The following is a 14,208-nucleotide window of genomic DNA, read 5'->3' as shown; positions in this document are numbered from 1 at the left end:
TCAAAAGTATTGTCATTAGCTCATTTGAAAATATATAGAAGAAAGATGAGGTAATATAAAGTTACAGATATTAATGTAGTTGAGTGTGCCAAATTTCAAAGTGTAACACACACCCCAACATATGCAGTCTGTGCATGTGTTAGTATCCTCCGACTGAAATGAGTCGGTCACACAGGAATAACCTGCAGCTCATTTCATCAGAATAATACTTTCAGGTATTTTTAAAGCAATAAAAAGAAAAAATGCGAAACTTTGTTTTTATTTTTATTTCACAGTCGTAGAAAACAGTTTTGCATGCATTCAAAATCTGGAAACTTTTCTCTGCTCAGGAGGCAAACTGATGTCCGAGTCCGTCCTTTAAAACTGAACCATCATTCAGGTCAAAATAAATAATGCAGAGTAAAAATCGGCACATGAACCGAGTCGTGGAATTAGCTCAGGCTCAGCTCTGTGGCCAGTGACAGTTGGGAACACACTGGGCAACATGTTAGGTTAACGCTGCCTCCAACGCTTCCTGCTCACGCTGAAGGCTGCGCTGCAAACCGTCGTCTCAGAGACACAAATGTGCGAGTAATTCTTGCATCAGCCTGGCGCGTGGTTTAGAGCGACACACGTCAGGCAGTTTGCAGGAAGCCTTCGCTCTCACACATCTCAGGATGCAAACACCGTGAATGTCGATGAAGATGAGGAGCGTGCCTGACCTGAGGCACCACTGTGAAAAGTGCCGTTTGCTGTGCAGGTCATGGTCACCCGGCTCTGATCAGGAGTGATGGCCCTGATCGTCCAGTGACTGTTCTCATTCCTGGGGTGTCAAATAATCCTGATTTACTCGTCAATTTAAACTACGGTTTTTTTCTATTAGTGAGATGGATCAGGATTCCTGCTGCGACGGGGTTATTCTCCCCCAAACGCCAACCTTTACCTCATTTTAACCGTGCAGGTTTTATTGCTTCAACCTAACCAGCAACTGCAAGCCAGAGTAAAAACATTTTCTTCAGCCTCCTCGTGCAGACATCTCAGCTCTGGGAACCAGGACTGTTGTCTCTCAGTGTGAATCGATGCTGCAGGAACTTCAGTCTCAAGGCTGGATTTTGGCCACTGTAATCTGAACTGAGCTGTTCAGGTCCCGGCAGTGTGTTTGTGGAAGAAGCTATGGATCTGCTGAGCGCCAGCCTGGCCCACGATGGGCTCCAGCTCGCCGGGGGAGGCGTTGCAGAGCTGCTGGATGCTGGAGAAGTGCCGCAACAGCACCAGAGCTTTGACCTTGCCCACCCCGGGGATCTGCTGGACCAGAGCCAGGACCAGAGGGTCCAGCAGGCGGGATGAGCTCTTCCTCCTGAAGGGGTTCTCCCGACCCTCCCCGTGAACCTGGAGACAACAAGAACAAGCCTCAAATTCAACAAGAAGGCCAGCTTTGATTGGTCTTTTGTTCTGATTGGTTTGAATCCTTTTTGTTACGCAGGGTTTAATATTTTTATGACACACTTACAAAATGTGACATCATAGAGAAAAACAACGCAAAATGATTTTATGTACCGTAACCCAGAGTTAAGGACTAAAAATCAACACATTCTGGAAATCTTACCATCTGAGCGATGAGCTGTGAGGCGTCGGCCTGCCCGCTGATGGGCAGCAGAGACAGGCCGAGGTCAAACACCACAAACTTCTGCACAGCGGGGAAGTACTGCTCGCTGAGTCTGGTCTTCTCCACCAACACCAGCTCCTGGAAGCTGCTCCCAGCCTGAAAACAAACACGAGGAGCGCCTCCAATATCAACCTGAACATCATCGAGAAGCTTCCAGGTTCCACATCAAACTTACGTTCCTGTAGCGAACCACCTTCCTCTTGTAGCTGCTTCCTGCGATGATGTCACACTCAGAGACGTAGAGGACACTGCTTTTGTTGGGCAGGAGGAAATCTGCCACTCCGAGCTCCGTCTCAAAGATGATTTTCACACCTCCACCTGCAGCAGATGCAAATTCATTGCACTAAATACACAAACACTTCAGCCAGAGCGGGAAGCACTCACTGTGTGTGGATCTGTGGGTGCTAAAAGCATACTGTTACTAGAGCCATCCAGTCCTTCTCTAAAAGCAAACATTACATTTCTTAAAAGTGCTTTAAAAGTCCAAACACCCACAGCTACAAACATCTGACTGACACTGCCCCCTCACTGCATCATTACATGCAACAAGCGGCTTCTGCATTCTACGTTGCGCGTCAGACGACCACAAGGGGGCAGTATATAACGGTGTGCAATTAAAGCCGCTTTAACTGAAACTGAAGAGAAGCTGCCTGCACACAGAACTCACACCGCTGTCTGTATGTGTCGTCATCATTCATTTGATCAGTAATAAAGTGACTGAGGTATTTCACCGTACTGAACCTCAGGAGTGTTGTTGGACAGTTTAAACACAGGGAAATCGAGCTGTTCATGCTGCTGGGTTCTGCACATCGACACGACGCTTTTAAAGCACTGTACTTTATGTCAACTCACCAAATGCTTCCAGTCTGACCACCTCACTGATTCACATCTTAATAAGGGAAAAACTGCCAAGTTGCAGCCCTCTGCTGTTATTGCTCATAAAATACAGATTTTTGTGATGAAATCAAATAGCTATATTTACAGAGCTACGTAAGCTATGTCATTCAATTTTAGGCCAAATATCTGATACTATGAGTTTTATGAATATATCATTTAAAAAGTGTAGCTGAAGTTTAATAATAAATTCTGAGAGCATGAATTTGTTTGAAAATATTATTATCATCATATTTGAACATTAACATTAAACTCTGGCATCAAAAAATATGTTCTATTGAAAATAAACTATACTTAACACAGTATAAATAATTCAGGAACTATAAAATAAGGCTTCACATCTACACGCGTTTTGCGTTTCATGCAGAACTCCCCCCATAAACACAACCTTAAAAGTATTAAAAGTCAGTACTTTTATAATAAAACGTTAAAGGCGGGTTCTCGTCTGACTTTTGGTGAATATTTATTACTCCGGGTTCGTGGTGCTTATTTACCTTTCAAACCCTGAATGAAGGACGAATTTCTCCATTTGTCGCTGCAGATCATGTGTCCGTAAGGAGGAACCGCGTTAAGCAGCTCAGGCGCTTTGTTCTCCATGCAGCTGAGCGCCACAGCGGGTTAAAGTTGCCTTGGGTGACTGTAGGACGTTAGCTACCAGGGTTCGCTTTTGCCTCCATAAGTTAACTCGCTTCCTCCTTCTTCTTCTTTATAGGGTTTATTGGCAGTTGGCAAACAGCAAAATGGTGCACTACCGCCACCAGCTGGTGTGGAGTGTGGACCGAAATGACAAAAAATTGGACTTTGTAAAACCATCGCCCTTTCCTCTCTTCCTCCGCTTGCTTTTGCCACCTTTCCTTCATTTTGTATCCCATTCTACTCTTGAGCTCCGTCCCACTAACACTAATATCCATACCTACCATCGGTCTCCTTGTTGCTTCTTTTGCTGTTCTATTTGCCGTTTCATTTCCTTTAACTTCATGATGTGCTGGTAACCATAAGAATGTGACCACAAGCCCCATCATAATTATTCTGAGTAATGTTTGCTGGATCTCTATCAGAATGTCAGTCTGCATTCTGAGTGACTGTCTTGCAGACCGGCCGGTGATGAGCTCGAGTCTGAACATATCACAGAACTTAGTGGTTTTGTTTCTTCAACCCACTGGACTGCTAACAATAATGAAACCATTTCTCCTGTGCACACTGATAAATCGTCACTGATCCTTTTCCCTACTTTGATATTAAATTCAGGAACAATAAATGCTATCCCGCTTTGGTTGGCTGTATTCTTTGATGCATCTATGTAGATTTTGACATAACTACAATACTGATTAATATATTCCTGCGCTGTATGTGAAGATAAACCCCCTCTCCTTGTTCTTTTTGTTTAACAATGTGAAATATGCTGCTGCATCAGGGAGCATCCATGGTGGTATTGTAGGCAACGGTGCTGTTTGACTTATGTTGATCTTGTCCAGATTAAGTTCAGCTGCTTTCTGTCCCACTGTCCACCCAAAGCTCTTCAGTTCACCTTTCTCTTTATCCCAGCACGGTTGGAAAACAGTTTTTGTCGGATGATCTTGACCATGTCCTTGTAAACTTGCCCAGTAATTCAATGCCAGTTTGTAATGTCACAATCCCCCATTTCTTTTCCTCCTTTCCTGCCTGTGTTCAGATGACGGACATACACCTCCACGTCGCCCCCTGGAGGACAGGAGGAAGAGCGCACCTGCACGGCCTAGATAATATAAGAACTTTATTTATCCCGAGGGAAGTTCTTTTGTCATCGGACAGTGTAAAAATGACAAAATGCGTGCTAAAAATATTTGTGTTTTTTTTTCTCTCCTAGATCCCCCTCCGCCTCCCCCCCTTTTTTAAAGATTTTTTTCTAACGTTTTTTTGTGGGTTTTTCCTCTTAGGGAATCGGGTTTTATGGCGTTTTTTTCTTTTAAATTAAAATTATTTTATTATATTATATATTATTATTATATTTTAATATATTTTTTATAGGAATTTCTTAATCTTATTTTTATTCTCATTTATTATTTTTATTTTTTCTTGTAAATTATTAAGCTTTCTTTCTTGGAATTTATTTGGTAAATTTCCCAGCCTTTTCTTCAATCATGTTTTATACACGAACATATTTTAATGGATAAAATTAATACAAAATAAATAAAAAATTTTACAATAAGGAAAAGGCTGGCACCGTAGCGCCCTCTACCGGTCAGACTCGGCACTGACCCCTCCGTCTGCCTTTCTTCGCGCCTTACACTCGCTGCTGCTTTCGCCCACAAACAGGTACGTTCGACCTGCGAATTCGACGCTAAACAGAAACAAGTTACAGGGAAAAAGTTGTTTTAACCGAAGACTGAAAAATGTTTCTTCTTCTTTTTATCATTTGAAATTTCAGTAAAACGGAGCGTAGCTGGCGAGCTAACGTTAGCTAACGGGGCTCAAGTTTAAACAGTTGGCGTTCGAGAAACGGTAAATCTGTTAAATCCGACTGTTTTCTTCCAGTGTCGCTGCTTTCGGACTGACGAAATAAAGAAATGGTGAAAATATCTGTTCTGAAGGTACGTGATCCTTTAATGGCTGTGTTACTGCTTTAATTAGCTAAACGTGGCTCACGGGTTCAGTTTTGATGCCCAGCAGATGTAGTTGGTGTATTTAACCCTTTCACGCACAGTGGTCACTACAGTGGACAGCTATTCAAAGGCTGTTTTCTTGTATTTGTGTCAGTGTTGATGGTGTATTTGCACATAAAACACTACATTGGACACATGTGTCCCTTCATACTCTGCCACCCACTGGTCAGCCCGTGGAGTGGTAGCCACCTAAGTGGACATGTAAAAAAAACCAACCAAATCTTAGAAAAGTATGTTTAAAAAAAACTGAAATTCAAAAACCGTCTTTTCATGCCTAAAGATGAATAAAAAAATCCTGATTGTGGTTGTCATGATTCATGTGCTAAAGGGTTAAACCTTTAAAATATCACTTATCACAAAGGTGTTTCAGGTGTGATTACTTGTCACCTCCATAACAGAAGATAGCCTTTATTAGTTCCCCACGTGGGAAATTTGTCACATGTCACTGGGAGAGGGTGAAACAAAATAAGTGTAATAATGAAATGCAAAGATTGAAGACTTTATTTTCTTTAATTTGTCAAAATGTAAGTTAGTTATTTAAGTGAAGTTCAAGCTGAGCATCAAGAGGTGCAAAACATACCTTTCTATGCAGCACAGTGATGATGATGTGTACTTCAAACTGAACTCTGCAGGTGGAGAACCCATCGTGTCTCTGGGGTGCCATTTTGGGTCTCAGCGGCGATGTGGAGACTTCAGAACATTACAAAAAGCTACATTTTCAGATGAACCTCTTCTACCGCGACACCACGCAGGACGTGTGCACGCTAAAGCCTACGTCGTTGGAGGAAGGACGGGTATCAAGACGTCAGAAACATTGTCGCTCCTGCGTTGGGCGAGGTGATAGAGTAAGGAGATTTGTGTGTGCTTTCCTGTCAGGTGTATGTGGTGTACTGGGCGGTAAAGAAGTCGTGGTTTCGGGCCGTGGTGGAGTCGATCTTCGTGGACTCGGTTTCCTGTCAAGCTTGTTGCTTTCTGGTCGACCACGGAGAGAAAGTCGTCGTCCCCTCAGAGCAGTAAGACCAGAGCAGCTTGGGAAAAACTGCTTCCACCTCATATCACACACACAACAGTCGGGTCAGAATAGTGGACACAATATATCTTTAGGCTTCATGCAAGAACATTTTCAGCCTGTAATCTTAAACCTGTTGGGCCTTCAGTTAGACTTTGCAGCGCCTTTAAAGCTGGTTAGATTTAAGTGCTTCAGAATAAAATATAAGGTTTCAGGTTAAATCTAACTGATAATCCTCATATTTAACACATTTAACATAACTGATACTGCTAAAACATGGCTTCCCACACACAGACTTCAGAATCAGAGAGACTTTATTTATCCCCAAGGGGCAATTAAGATACAACAGAGCAGCATGACATTGAAGATAAGGACAGTGCCTAAACAGGCAAAAAGAGTGAGATAATAAATACACAGGATATACAGTATATACACAGTTTTAAAAGTACACAATTTCAAAATTAAAGTGACTGAAAGGTGAATAAATAACTGTAAGTGACTAAAATGGAGTAAAGTGTCGGCAGTATAAAGAGCGTAGAGTAGTTTATGTTTCTGGTGTTGGAAATGTTCTTATCGGCTGGAGCTAAAAAGCAGAGGGGCTTTGGGGACAAAGGTGGCGCTCCTCCTCTCAGTCCTGCAGGAAATGCAGCGGAGGCGCCGCCCAGAGGGGAGCATTGAAATTACAGGGTTCGTACGGGTGCTTGAAATCATTGAAAATACTTGGATTTTAATGTTGTCTTTTCAAGGTTTGAAAAGTGCTTGAATATCAGATGTGGTGCTTGAAAGTGTAGCTGTATTTCATTCACCACAAATAACTATCTGATTGAATAGTTTTCTTATCAGATAGAGAAATAAAATGAGTCGCAAAATGTAGAGGCAAATTTTCCCCGCCTGGCTGCCTTGTGTCTGTTTCAATATGTGACCCCACCCCTCCCTCGGACAGTCGAGGATGAGTGCGCTAACACAGCGGTCCCCGGGCCTCGGACCGGTACCGGGCCGAGAGTTGAGGCTCAGGTGTGAAATGTGTGGTTTTCAGGGTTTTTATCGTTTACTCGGTTTTCCTGGGTCTTTTCACGTGTGTTATGAATAAATCTCCTTTTTTTCGGTACCGGTACTGGTTTTATTTTGTTGTATTTATCCGCGACACCTTAAAGGCCGGTCGGTGAAAATATTGTCGGGCATAAACCGGTCCGTGGCGCAAAAAATGTTGGAGACCGCTGCGCTAACATTCCTGTAGGTCGCTGTTTTAATGAGTGTTTGATGGAAAACAACAATGGCGGAGTTTGCGCTCTCCAGTCGCATGATAGTTGAGTCCTAGTAAATAATTTTCCAGTACGTGTACGTTACACACGCTATTTTTTAAAATTATGATTATTATTTTGCTATCAGACTCGCTGGAGAAATGATTGAAATGCACTGAGTGTGATGCAGTATGGCAGCGCTGTTATGGAATATGCTGTGAACTTAGCTAACATTATTTAGCAGTAATATGAGTTAATTTACTCAAGTGAAAGCTTTAAACATTAGCCTGATACATAACTAGCCAACTTAAGGCTTTCTGGTTAACCCTCTGGGGTCGACGGGCCCAGAGTCTCCATTTCAACTTGGGTCGAACGTGCGGACTTCAAACTGTATACCAGTGTTTAAATTGTGTGATAGGCCACGTAAAACCGATGTTTTTTGTTTTCAATAAAACAGTGGCGTTTACTCCGGGAAGAAACTGTAAAAGATAAGATAAGATAACCTTTATTAGTCCCACACGTGGGAAATTTGTTTTGTCACAGCAGGAAGTGGACAGTGCAAAAGTTATGAGGCAAAAATTAGAATACAATAAGAATAAATACAGTGCACAACTGTACAGAATAGAATAAAATACTATATACAGTAGAATAAAATAAAATAAATATACAATAAGATAAAAATAGAATACGAATGCTATATACAACTGAGTAAAAATACAACGATGACAGAAAGGATTATTGCACTTAGTATTATTGCACATGTATGGATGTGTGTGTTTGTTCAGTTAAAGTCTTTGTTGTGGAGTCTGACAGCAGTGGGGAGGAAAGACCTGTGAAATCTCTCCGTCCCACACCGTGGGTGCCGCAGTCTCCCACTGAAGGAGCTGCTCAGTGCTGTCACAGTCTGCTGCATGGGGTGGGAGATGTTGTCCATCAGGGATGACAGCTTAGCCGCCGTTCTCCTGTCACTCACCACCTCCACTGGGTCCAGAGGGCATCCTAGAACAGAGCTGGCCCTTCGGATCACCCTGTTCAGTCTCTTCCTGTCCCCAGCAGAGATGCTGCCGCCCCAGCAGACCACGCCATAAAAGATAGCAGAAGCCACCACAGAGTCATAGAAGGTCTTCAGGAGTGGGCCCTCCACTCCAAACGACCTGAGTCTCCGCAGCAGGTACAGCCTGCTCTGCCCTTTCCTGTAGAGGGCGTCTGAGTTATGAGTCCAGTCCAGTCTGTTGTTCAGATGAACACCAAGGTACCTGTAGCTGTCCACAGCCTCAATGTCCATACCCTGGATGTTCAGTGGTTGCAGTGGAGAATGCTTGTGCCTGCGGAAGTCTACCACCAGTTCCTTGGTTTTACTGGCGTTGATCTGGAGGTAGTTCAGCTGGCACCAGTCCACAAAGTCTTGGGTCAGTCCTCTGTACTCCTTGTCGTCCCCATCAGTGATGAGGCCGACTATTGCAGAGTCATCAGAGAACTTCTGCAGGAAGCACTGGGTGGAATTGTGGGAGAAGTCTGCAGTGTAGAAAACGGCGTTTTCTAAGCGCTAGCAAACACGCTTTGCTTGTGAGTGAAAAACAACAGTTATTGGTGAAAAAAGAAAACAACAACTCTTTCTCTATTGTTGGAAAAATGTACCATGTTGACCAATCAAAAAAATGATATGGCAACATGTGGCATCTGGTTGTTTGGGAAGAGGGGGAAGTTTTAGGAGTGAGCGAAAGAGAGAGACAGTTTTGATACGTGAGAAATTTGTGAGGTTTACCGTGTTTGGAGTCTCAAGTAGGGGTGGGCGATATAAACGATATACGATAGGAATGATATGAATTTGGCCAACAATAGAGATTTTGACTATATCGCGATAGCACATGTTGATGATGTCATCTAGCTGTGCCTGTTGTGGTCGAAAGCATCGCAGTGGCTACAACCATTATCATTATAAGTGCCTGTTGGTTGAAAACCTGCGCCAGAGTTCTGGCAGGCAGGCCAATGATTTTAGAGCACACTGATGCAGTGTGCTGCAGTCTGTTCTTGTTCTGAAGGCTGAGGGAGTGGAACCAGCAGGTAATGGAGAAGGTCATGATGCTTTCCAGGAAGGCGTAGTAAAGTCATCATGATGGGTGTGCTGACTCCAAAGGAGTTGAGTTTCCTAAGGAGGTATAGCCATCGGTGGCACTTCCTGAGAATCTCCTCTGTCTTGGCAGAGAATTTCAGGAGGTTGTCAAAGATGGTTCCCAGGTATTTGTACTCCTCAACTACTTCCACTGGCTTCCCGTGGATGGTGGTGGTGGCTGCCTACTGGAGAAGGTCACCACCATCTCTTTGGTTTTGCTCACATTCAGTTCAAGTTTGGATCTGTCACACCACTCTACAAACTCCTGCAGAGTGGGCCCGTGGTGCTGTGAGGGGCCTGACAGGAGAACTGTGTCGTCAGCATATTTCACCAGGTGACAGAGCTGTGTGGATCTGCAGTCATCGGTGTAGATGATGAAGAGCAGGGGGGAGCGCACACAGCCCTGGGGGGAGCCAGTGGAGGTGGAATGGAGACCGGAACGTTTACTGTTTAGAGAAGGATAGAAGGAGCTTCACGGTGTCCTTGGTCGTGTCCAAATTCATGGGCTGCATCCTCCTGAGGCCGCATTTGTAGACCGATTACGTCACAGCGACGCGCCGAAGGCTGTTCAAATTCGTAGACTCCTCCGAATGCAGCCGACGGGTGTGTCCTTCGTGGCCCACCATATCCCAGAATTCATAGCGCGGCCCAGCCAAACTCCAGTTTCCAACAATGGCGGCCGCTACTAAGTTTTAAAATTACTCATACTAATCTTTCTGGGTCACAAAATAAACTTTTAACATATTTTCAGGCGAGAAAGTAGCTGTGTAAACTTCAAATATCTGCTCGGTTTATCAAGATATCACATATTTGCAAAAGTGCTTCGACGTTTTCGGAGACGTCTGCTACCCACCAGCTCGACAGCTAGCCGGGAGCTCGAGGGTTACTGATGCGGCCGAGAACGGCACATCATTTTCAGATCACCGCGGACTTTCGCTACTCGGGTTAAACGTGATATATAAGTCACTTAGACAACCTACAAATGTTATTGTTGGGCTTTTTTCAATGTTTTGTTTGTTTGTGAGTAAATCGGTTTGACTGAGATTAAAGTTATTAGATTAGATAAAATAAAACTTTATTAATCCCCCTCCTCCTTGGTTTTCACACAGCTGAATAAACGTCAAACAGAAAACTGATTAAACGGAAGTGTGAGACGGTCGAGAATTTACGCCAGTGTCCTGACGGCTGAGTTTATTAAACTCCACCGAGACAGCGGTGACGCTAATCTGAAGGCTAGACCGTCCAATTTCACGGCCATTTACTTCCGGCCTACCCGACCCTCTGAGGACCCGGCCCACGTAGACCGCGAAGGCTGGGTCCTCAGGAGGATGCAGCCCATGAATTTGGACACGACCTTTGTGTGCCAAGAGAGGGACTGTGTTAGTGCATGAGAGGGTGGTGCAGACCTCCTCCAGCTTATCTGGGGAACACTGAACACTTTGCTGTTACACTCAGCTCTCTCTTTACCACAACGAGCCGGTGCACAGTGTCTGCACCGCCGACCCAATCTGTCAGTTTTAAAATATTCCATAACCATCATCTCATATTATTTTGTCTTAAATGTTCTTGTCTTTCTTTAAAAATGGCTCCTATCATTTCTGGATGTCACTTACATTATAATTTCTTGGCACTATCCTATGGAGAACCTTTATTTCCTTTCTTTTTTTCCTTCTTTGCAGTGAGTGTGGGGTGTCAGATTAAGCTACGTGGTCCTCCACCTGTTTTCTTCCTTTTCTGTTAGTTTCTGTTAGTCTGTTAGTCTTGGTTTATGGGTTTGGAGACAAAAATACAGGAGGCCTATCTGTTACGGAGGAGAATAGGAAGACTTCAGGGGAGTTTTATGAGGACATGCAGACGGTTGGTATGACAGAGGAGGATGCTGGGATAGGAGGAGAGTGAGGTCCATTTTTAGATAATCCGTTACTGATTTATTCCCCTAGGCTCTTATTTTGAAAATCTAAATCTGTGGGGAGCTTTAAAAAAAAAAAAGGAAAGAAAACTTTTTTTAAAACTGGTTCTGCTGCGTGATTCTAGACATGAAGGTGCAGAGAGCTGCGCTGCATTTACTACCAAATGTTATATGAATGATGAGAGGAAGACTCATGTCAGGGGTGTGTGAAAAAAACAAAACAAAAAAAAAACACCCAGCACGCCCCTGCGGGCGGTTTATCCTTCAAGCTCGGGTCCTCTACCAGAGGCCTGGGAGCTTGAGGGTCCTGCGCAGTATCTTAGCTGTTCCCAGGACTGCGCTCTTCTGGACAGAGATCTCCGATGTTGTTCCCGGGATCTGCTGGAGCCACTCGCCTATCTTGGGAGTCACCGCACCTAGTGCTCCGATTACCACGGGGACCACCGTTACCTTCACCCTCCACATCCTCTCGAGCTCTTCTCTGAGCCCTTGGTATTTCTCCAGCTTCTCGTGTTCCTTCTTCCTGATATTGCTGTCATTCGGAACCGCTACATCGATCACTACGGCCGTCTGCTTCTGTTTGTCTACCACCACTATGTCCGGTTGGTTAGCCACCACCATTTTGTCCGTCTGTATCTGGAAGTCCCACAGGATCTTAGCTCGGTCATTCTCCACCACCCTTGGGGGCATCTCCCATTTTGACCTCGGGACTTCCAGGTTATACTCGTCACAGATGTTCCTGTACACTATGCCGGCCACTTGGTTATGGCGTTCCATGTATGCCTTGCCTGCTAGCATCTTGCACCCTGCTGTTATGTGCTGGATTGTCTCTGGGGCATCTTTACACAGCCTGCACCTGCATCCTATTCATGTAACCCCGGCGGAAGGGGCTACATGAATAGGATGATGGACCTGTGTGTGTGTGTGTGTGTGTGTGTGTATATATGTCTATATATATATGTGGTTTGTTTTGTTTTTTTTGGGTTTTTTTGCATCTGTTTGGTTTTTAACTCTATCCCCTCTGAAAGGATCCGGGTGGCAATGGAAAACTTCCTTCAGCTGCCTTTCTGGGTGCAAAAGTTCCACCTGGCGGGAATCAAACCAACAACCCTGCGAGTGTCTCTGCTTGAGGAGAAGGCAGAGCTCAAGTAAGGCGAGCTCATCTCACGTAGTTTGGAGGCTACAACGGAGCACATTTGCAGATATTTATTGTGTTTTTCTGCAGACCGTCAGCTCGGTGGGACAGCTCTGCCACGCTCTTCCTGCACAAGCTGCTGCAAGGTGAGTGTTATTGCTGCTGCTTGAACGCCATTAACATTAGTTTTTATGTTTCGGTGCGATGCATCTCTGAGCTCGACTCGTCTTTCATCTCACAGCATCGACCCTAAAGGAGGCCGTGCTGCTTGAACCTGAGTCAGACTCTACCCCTATCAAGCTTTACGTGACTGTTGGTGACATCAAGGTGAAGTTTGACTAAAAAGCCTTTATTTTGCACGCAGACTTGTTTGGAGACATGTGATCACGTTTGTATTAACCTTTCTTAAACAGATCTGTGTGAATGACGACTTGGTGGCGAAGAGGTTTGCCTACTACAGCACAAAATCAGGCGACGGCCTGGAGGAGGGAGACCGACTTCCTGTGATGCTGTCCTACAGCATCTTAACCCAGAGCGTCTCCCCCAAGCCGACAGCACAAACCCAACCGCCTCCCGGTAAACAGATATATGAACTCTGGCTCACCGCTCTCAACACATGTTGGTTTCATCCATGTTTGATTTGTCTGCAACAAATCAAACATGGATCCATCTGCTGCGGTGGCCCCTCAGGAAACAAAGGAAATAAAATACCTGGTAGTTTGCATTAATGCTTAACAACACCTGCTCTTAACAATTGGCTACTTCTCTACCATCATTTCTGCTCTTATGAGCTTTTCAGTCTGAGCTCTGGATCGCTGCAGTGCCATGATTTGTTCTTTTGCATTCATCTTATTGCTGCCGAGCTTTATTTGTCGGGCTGATGGCCTGAAACATGAAAGAGAGTGCACCTTCTTATTCATATGACTGTATTTGTTCCGGTGCTTGTTTCTGTGTCCCAGATCAGCAGAGTCTGGTTGAAGCTGGGGGGGCAGCTGATTGGCTTACAGCTCCTTCCCTGCTTCCTCAGGTATGCAGCCCTGCTAGCTCACTCACTTTTATCTGTGTTCTAATGAAACAACCACATGTGCTGAACTCTCACGTCTCTGCTTTAGATTGTACAACACAAGCTGGTGAAGGCTGGAGGTGAACATCGGTCAGTGGTCACAAAACAACAGCTGTCTCCAAACAGCCAGTCAGGGAGCGGCTCAGACGCAGCTGAGAGGTGAGCGCCCGTTCAGTTGTTCAGTTCAGCAGAGTTCCGATTAAAAGCAACCAAGTGGCCTCTGTTCACTTTTCAGCAGCTCGTCAGACGACGCAGACTCGTCTCTGGCTGCAGCCCTCACAAAAAACCATCAGCTGTTCAGGTGAGTTGGCCACAGTCTCAGATCGCAGGCACATGATGTTTTATATCATCATGTGTGATGGGCTGTCGCCCCCTCCTCACAGGTTTCTACAGTTTATGAAGCCGGGCAGCAGTTCCGAGCTGGCAGCTCCCCAGGTGAGTGCATTTTCCAACATTGCAGGTGCAGGTTGGACCAACTAGGTTCTAACAGCTGAGCCCGCCGTGTACTCCAGCGGTGTCAGCAGGGGGCGCTCATTAATGTACACGTGTCGTGCAGG

General features: G+C 44.8%; 2 protein-coding genes across 5 annotated transcripts in view; one reads left to right on the top strand and one right to left on the bottom strand.

The window, feature by feature from the left end:
- Positions 1-243: 243 nt before the first annotated feature.
- faap24 (FA core complex associated protein 24) lies at positions 244-4,120 on the bottom strand. Its single transcript, XM_086302173.1, has 4 exons — positions 3,034-4,120; positions 1,821-1,963; positions 1,586-1,741; positions 244-1,368 (listed from the first exon to the last, which is right to left on the bottom strand). Exons 1-4 carry the CDS (start codon positions 3,134-3,136, stop codon positions 1,120-1,122), a joined length of 651 nt encoding a protein of 216 aa, XP_086158299.1. The 5' UTR covers positions 3,137-4,120; the 3' UTR covers positions 244-1,119.
- A 605-nt stretch (positions 4,121-4,725) lies between these two features.
- tdrd12 (tudor domain containing 12) overlaps positions 4,726-14,208 on the top strand; it is a 31,837-nt gene continuing 22,354 nt past the window's right edge. For 2 of the 4 annotated variants that reach the window (XM_086302166.1, XM_086302163.1), the window contains exons 1-12: positions 4,726-4,834; positions 5,054-5,109; positions 5,814-5,975; positions 6,058-6,194; positions 12,482-12,601; positions 12,679-12,734; positions 12,830-12,915; positions 13,002-13,164; positions 13,548-13,615; positions 13,701-13,810; positions 13,887-13,952; positions 14,035-14,086. In XM_086302166.1, coding sequence (XP_086158292.1) covers positions 5,086-5,109; positions 5,814-5,975; positions 6,058-6,194; positions 12,482-12,601; positions 12,679-12,734; positions 12,830-12,915; positions 13,002-13,164; positions 13,548-13,615; positions 13,701-13,810; positions 13,887-13,952; positions 14,035-14,086 — 1,044 coding nt within the window. In that variant the 5' untranslated portion in view covers positions 4,726-4,834; positions 5,054-5,085. Of the gene's footprint in view, positions 4,835-4,855; positions 5,110-5,813; positions 5,976-6,057; positions 6,195-12,481; positions 12,602-12,678; positions 12,735-12,829; positions 12,916-13,001; positions 13,165-13,547; positions 13,616-13,700; positions 13,811-13,886; positions 13,953-14,034; positions 14,087-14,208 lie in introns of those variants that run through there. The other 2 variants (XM_086302167.1, XM_086302164.1) reach the window with 2 other exon arrangements.

The sequence above is a fragment of the Aulonocara sp. 'chitande type north' Nkhata Bay genome, linkage group LG7 (genome assembly GCF_057382095.1).
Source record: "Aulonocara sp. 'chitande type north' Nkhata Bay isolate Kocher_YH1m ecotype deep benthic linkage group LG7, A_spYH_male_GT1.1, whole genome shotgun sequence".
Taxonomy (NCBI): Eukaryota; Metazoa; Chordata; class Actinopteri; order Cichliformes; family Cichlidae; genus Aulonocara; species Aulonocara sp. 'chitande type north' Nkhata Bay.
Note: the sequence above shows the minus strand (reverse complement) of the source record. Positions and strands in the feature narration are given on the sequence as shown.

Excerpts from the sequence above, each read along its gene's own strand:
- faap24 (XM_086302173.1), bottom strand. The coding sequence starts at position 3,136 with ATGGAGAACAAAGCGCCTGAGCTGCTTAACGCGGTTCCTCCTTACGGA. Across the intron at positions 1,742-1,820 it reads AGGTGGTTCGCTACAGGAAC|GCTGGGAGCAGCTTCCAGGA; the intron begins GTAAGTTTGATG and ends GTTTGTTTTCAG. Across the intron at positions 1,369-1,585 it reads CACAGCTCATCGCTCAGATG|GTTCACGGGGAGGGTCGGGA; the intron begins GTAAGATTTCCA and ends TGTTGTCTCCAG.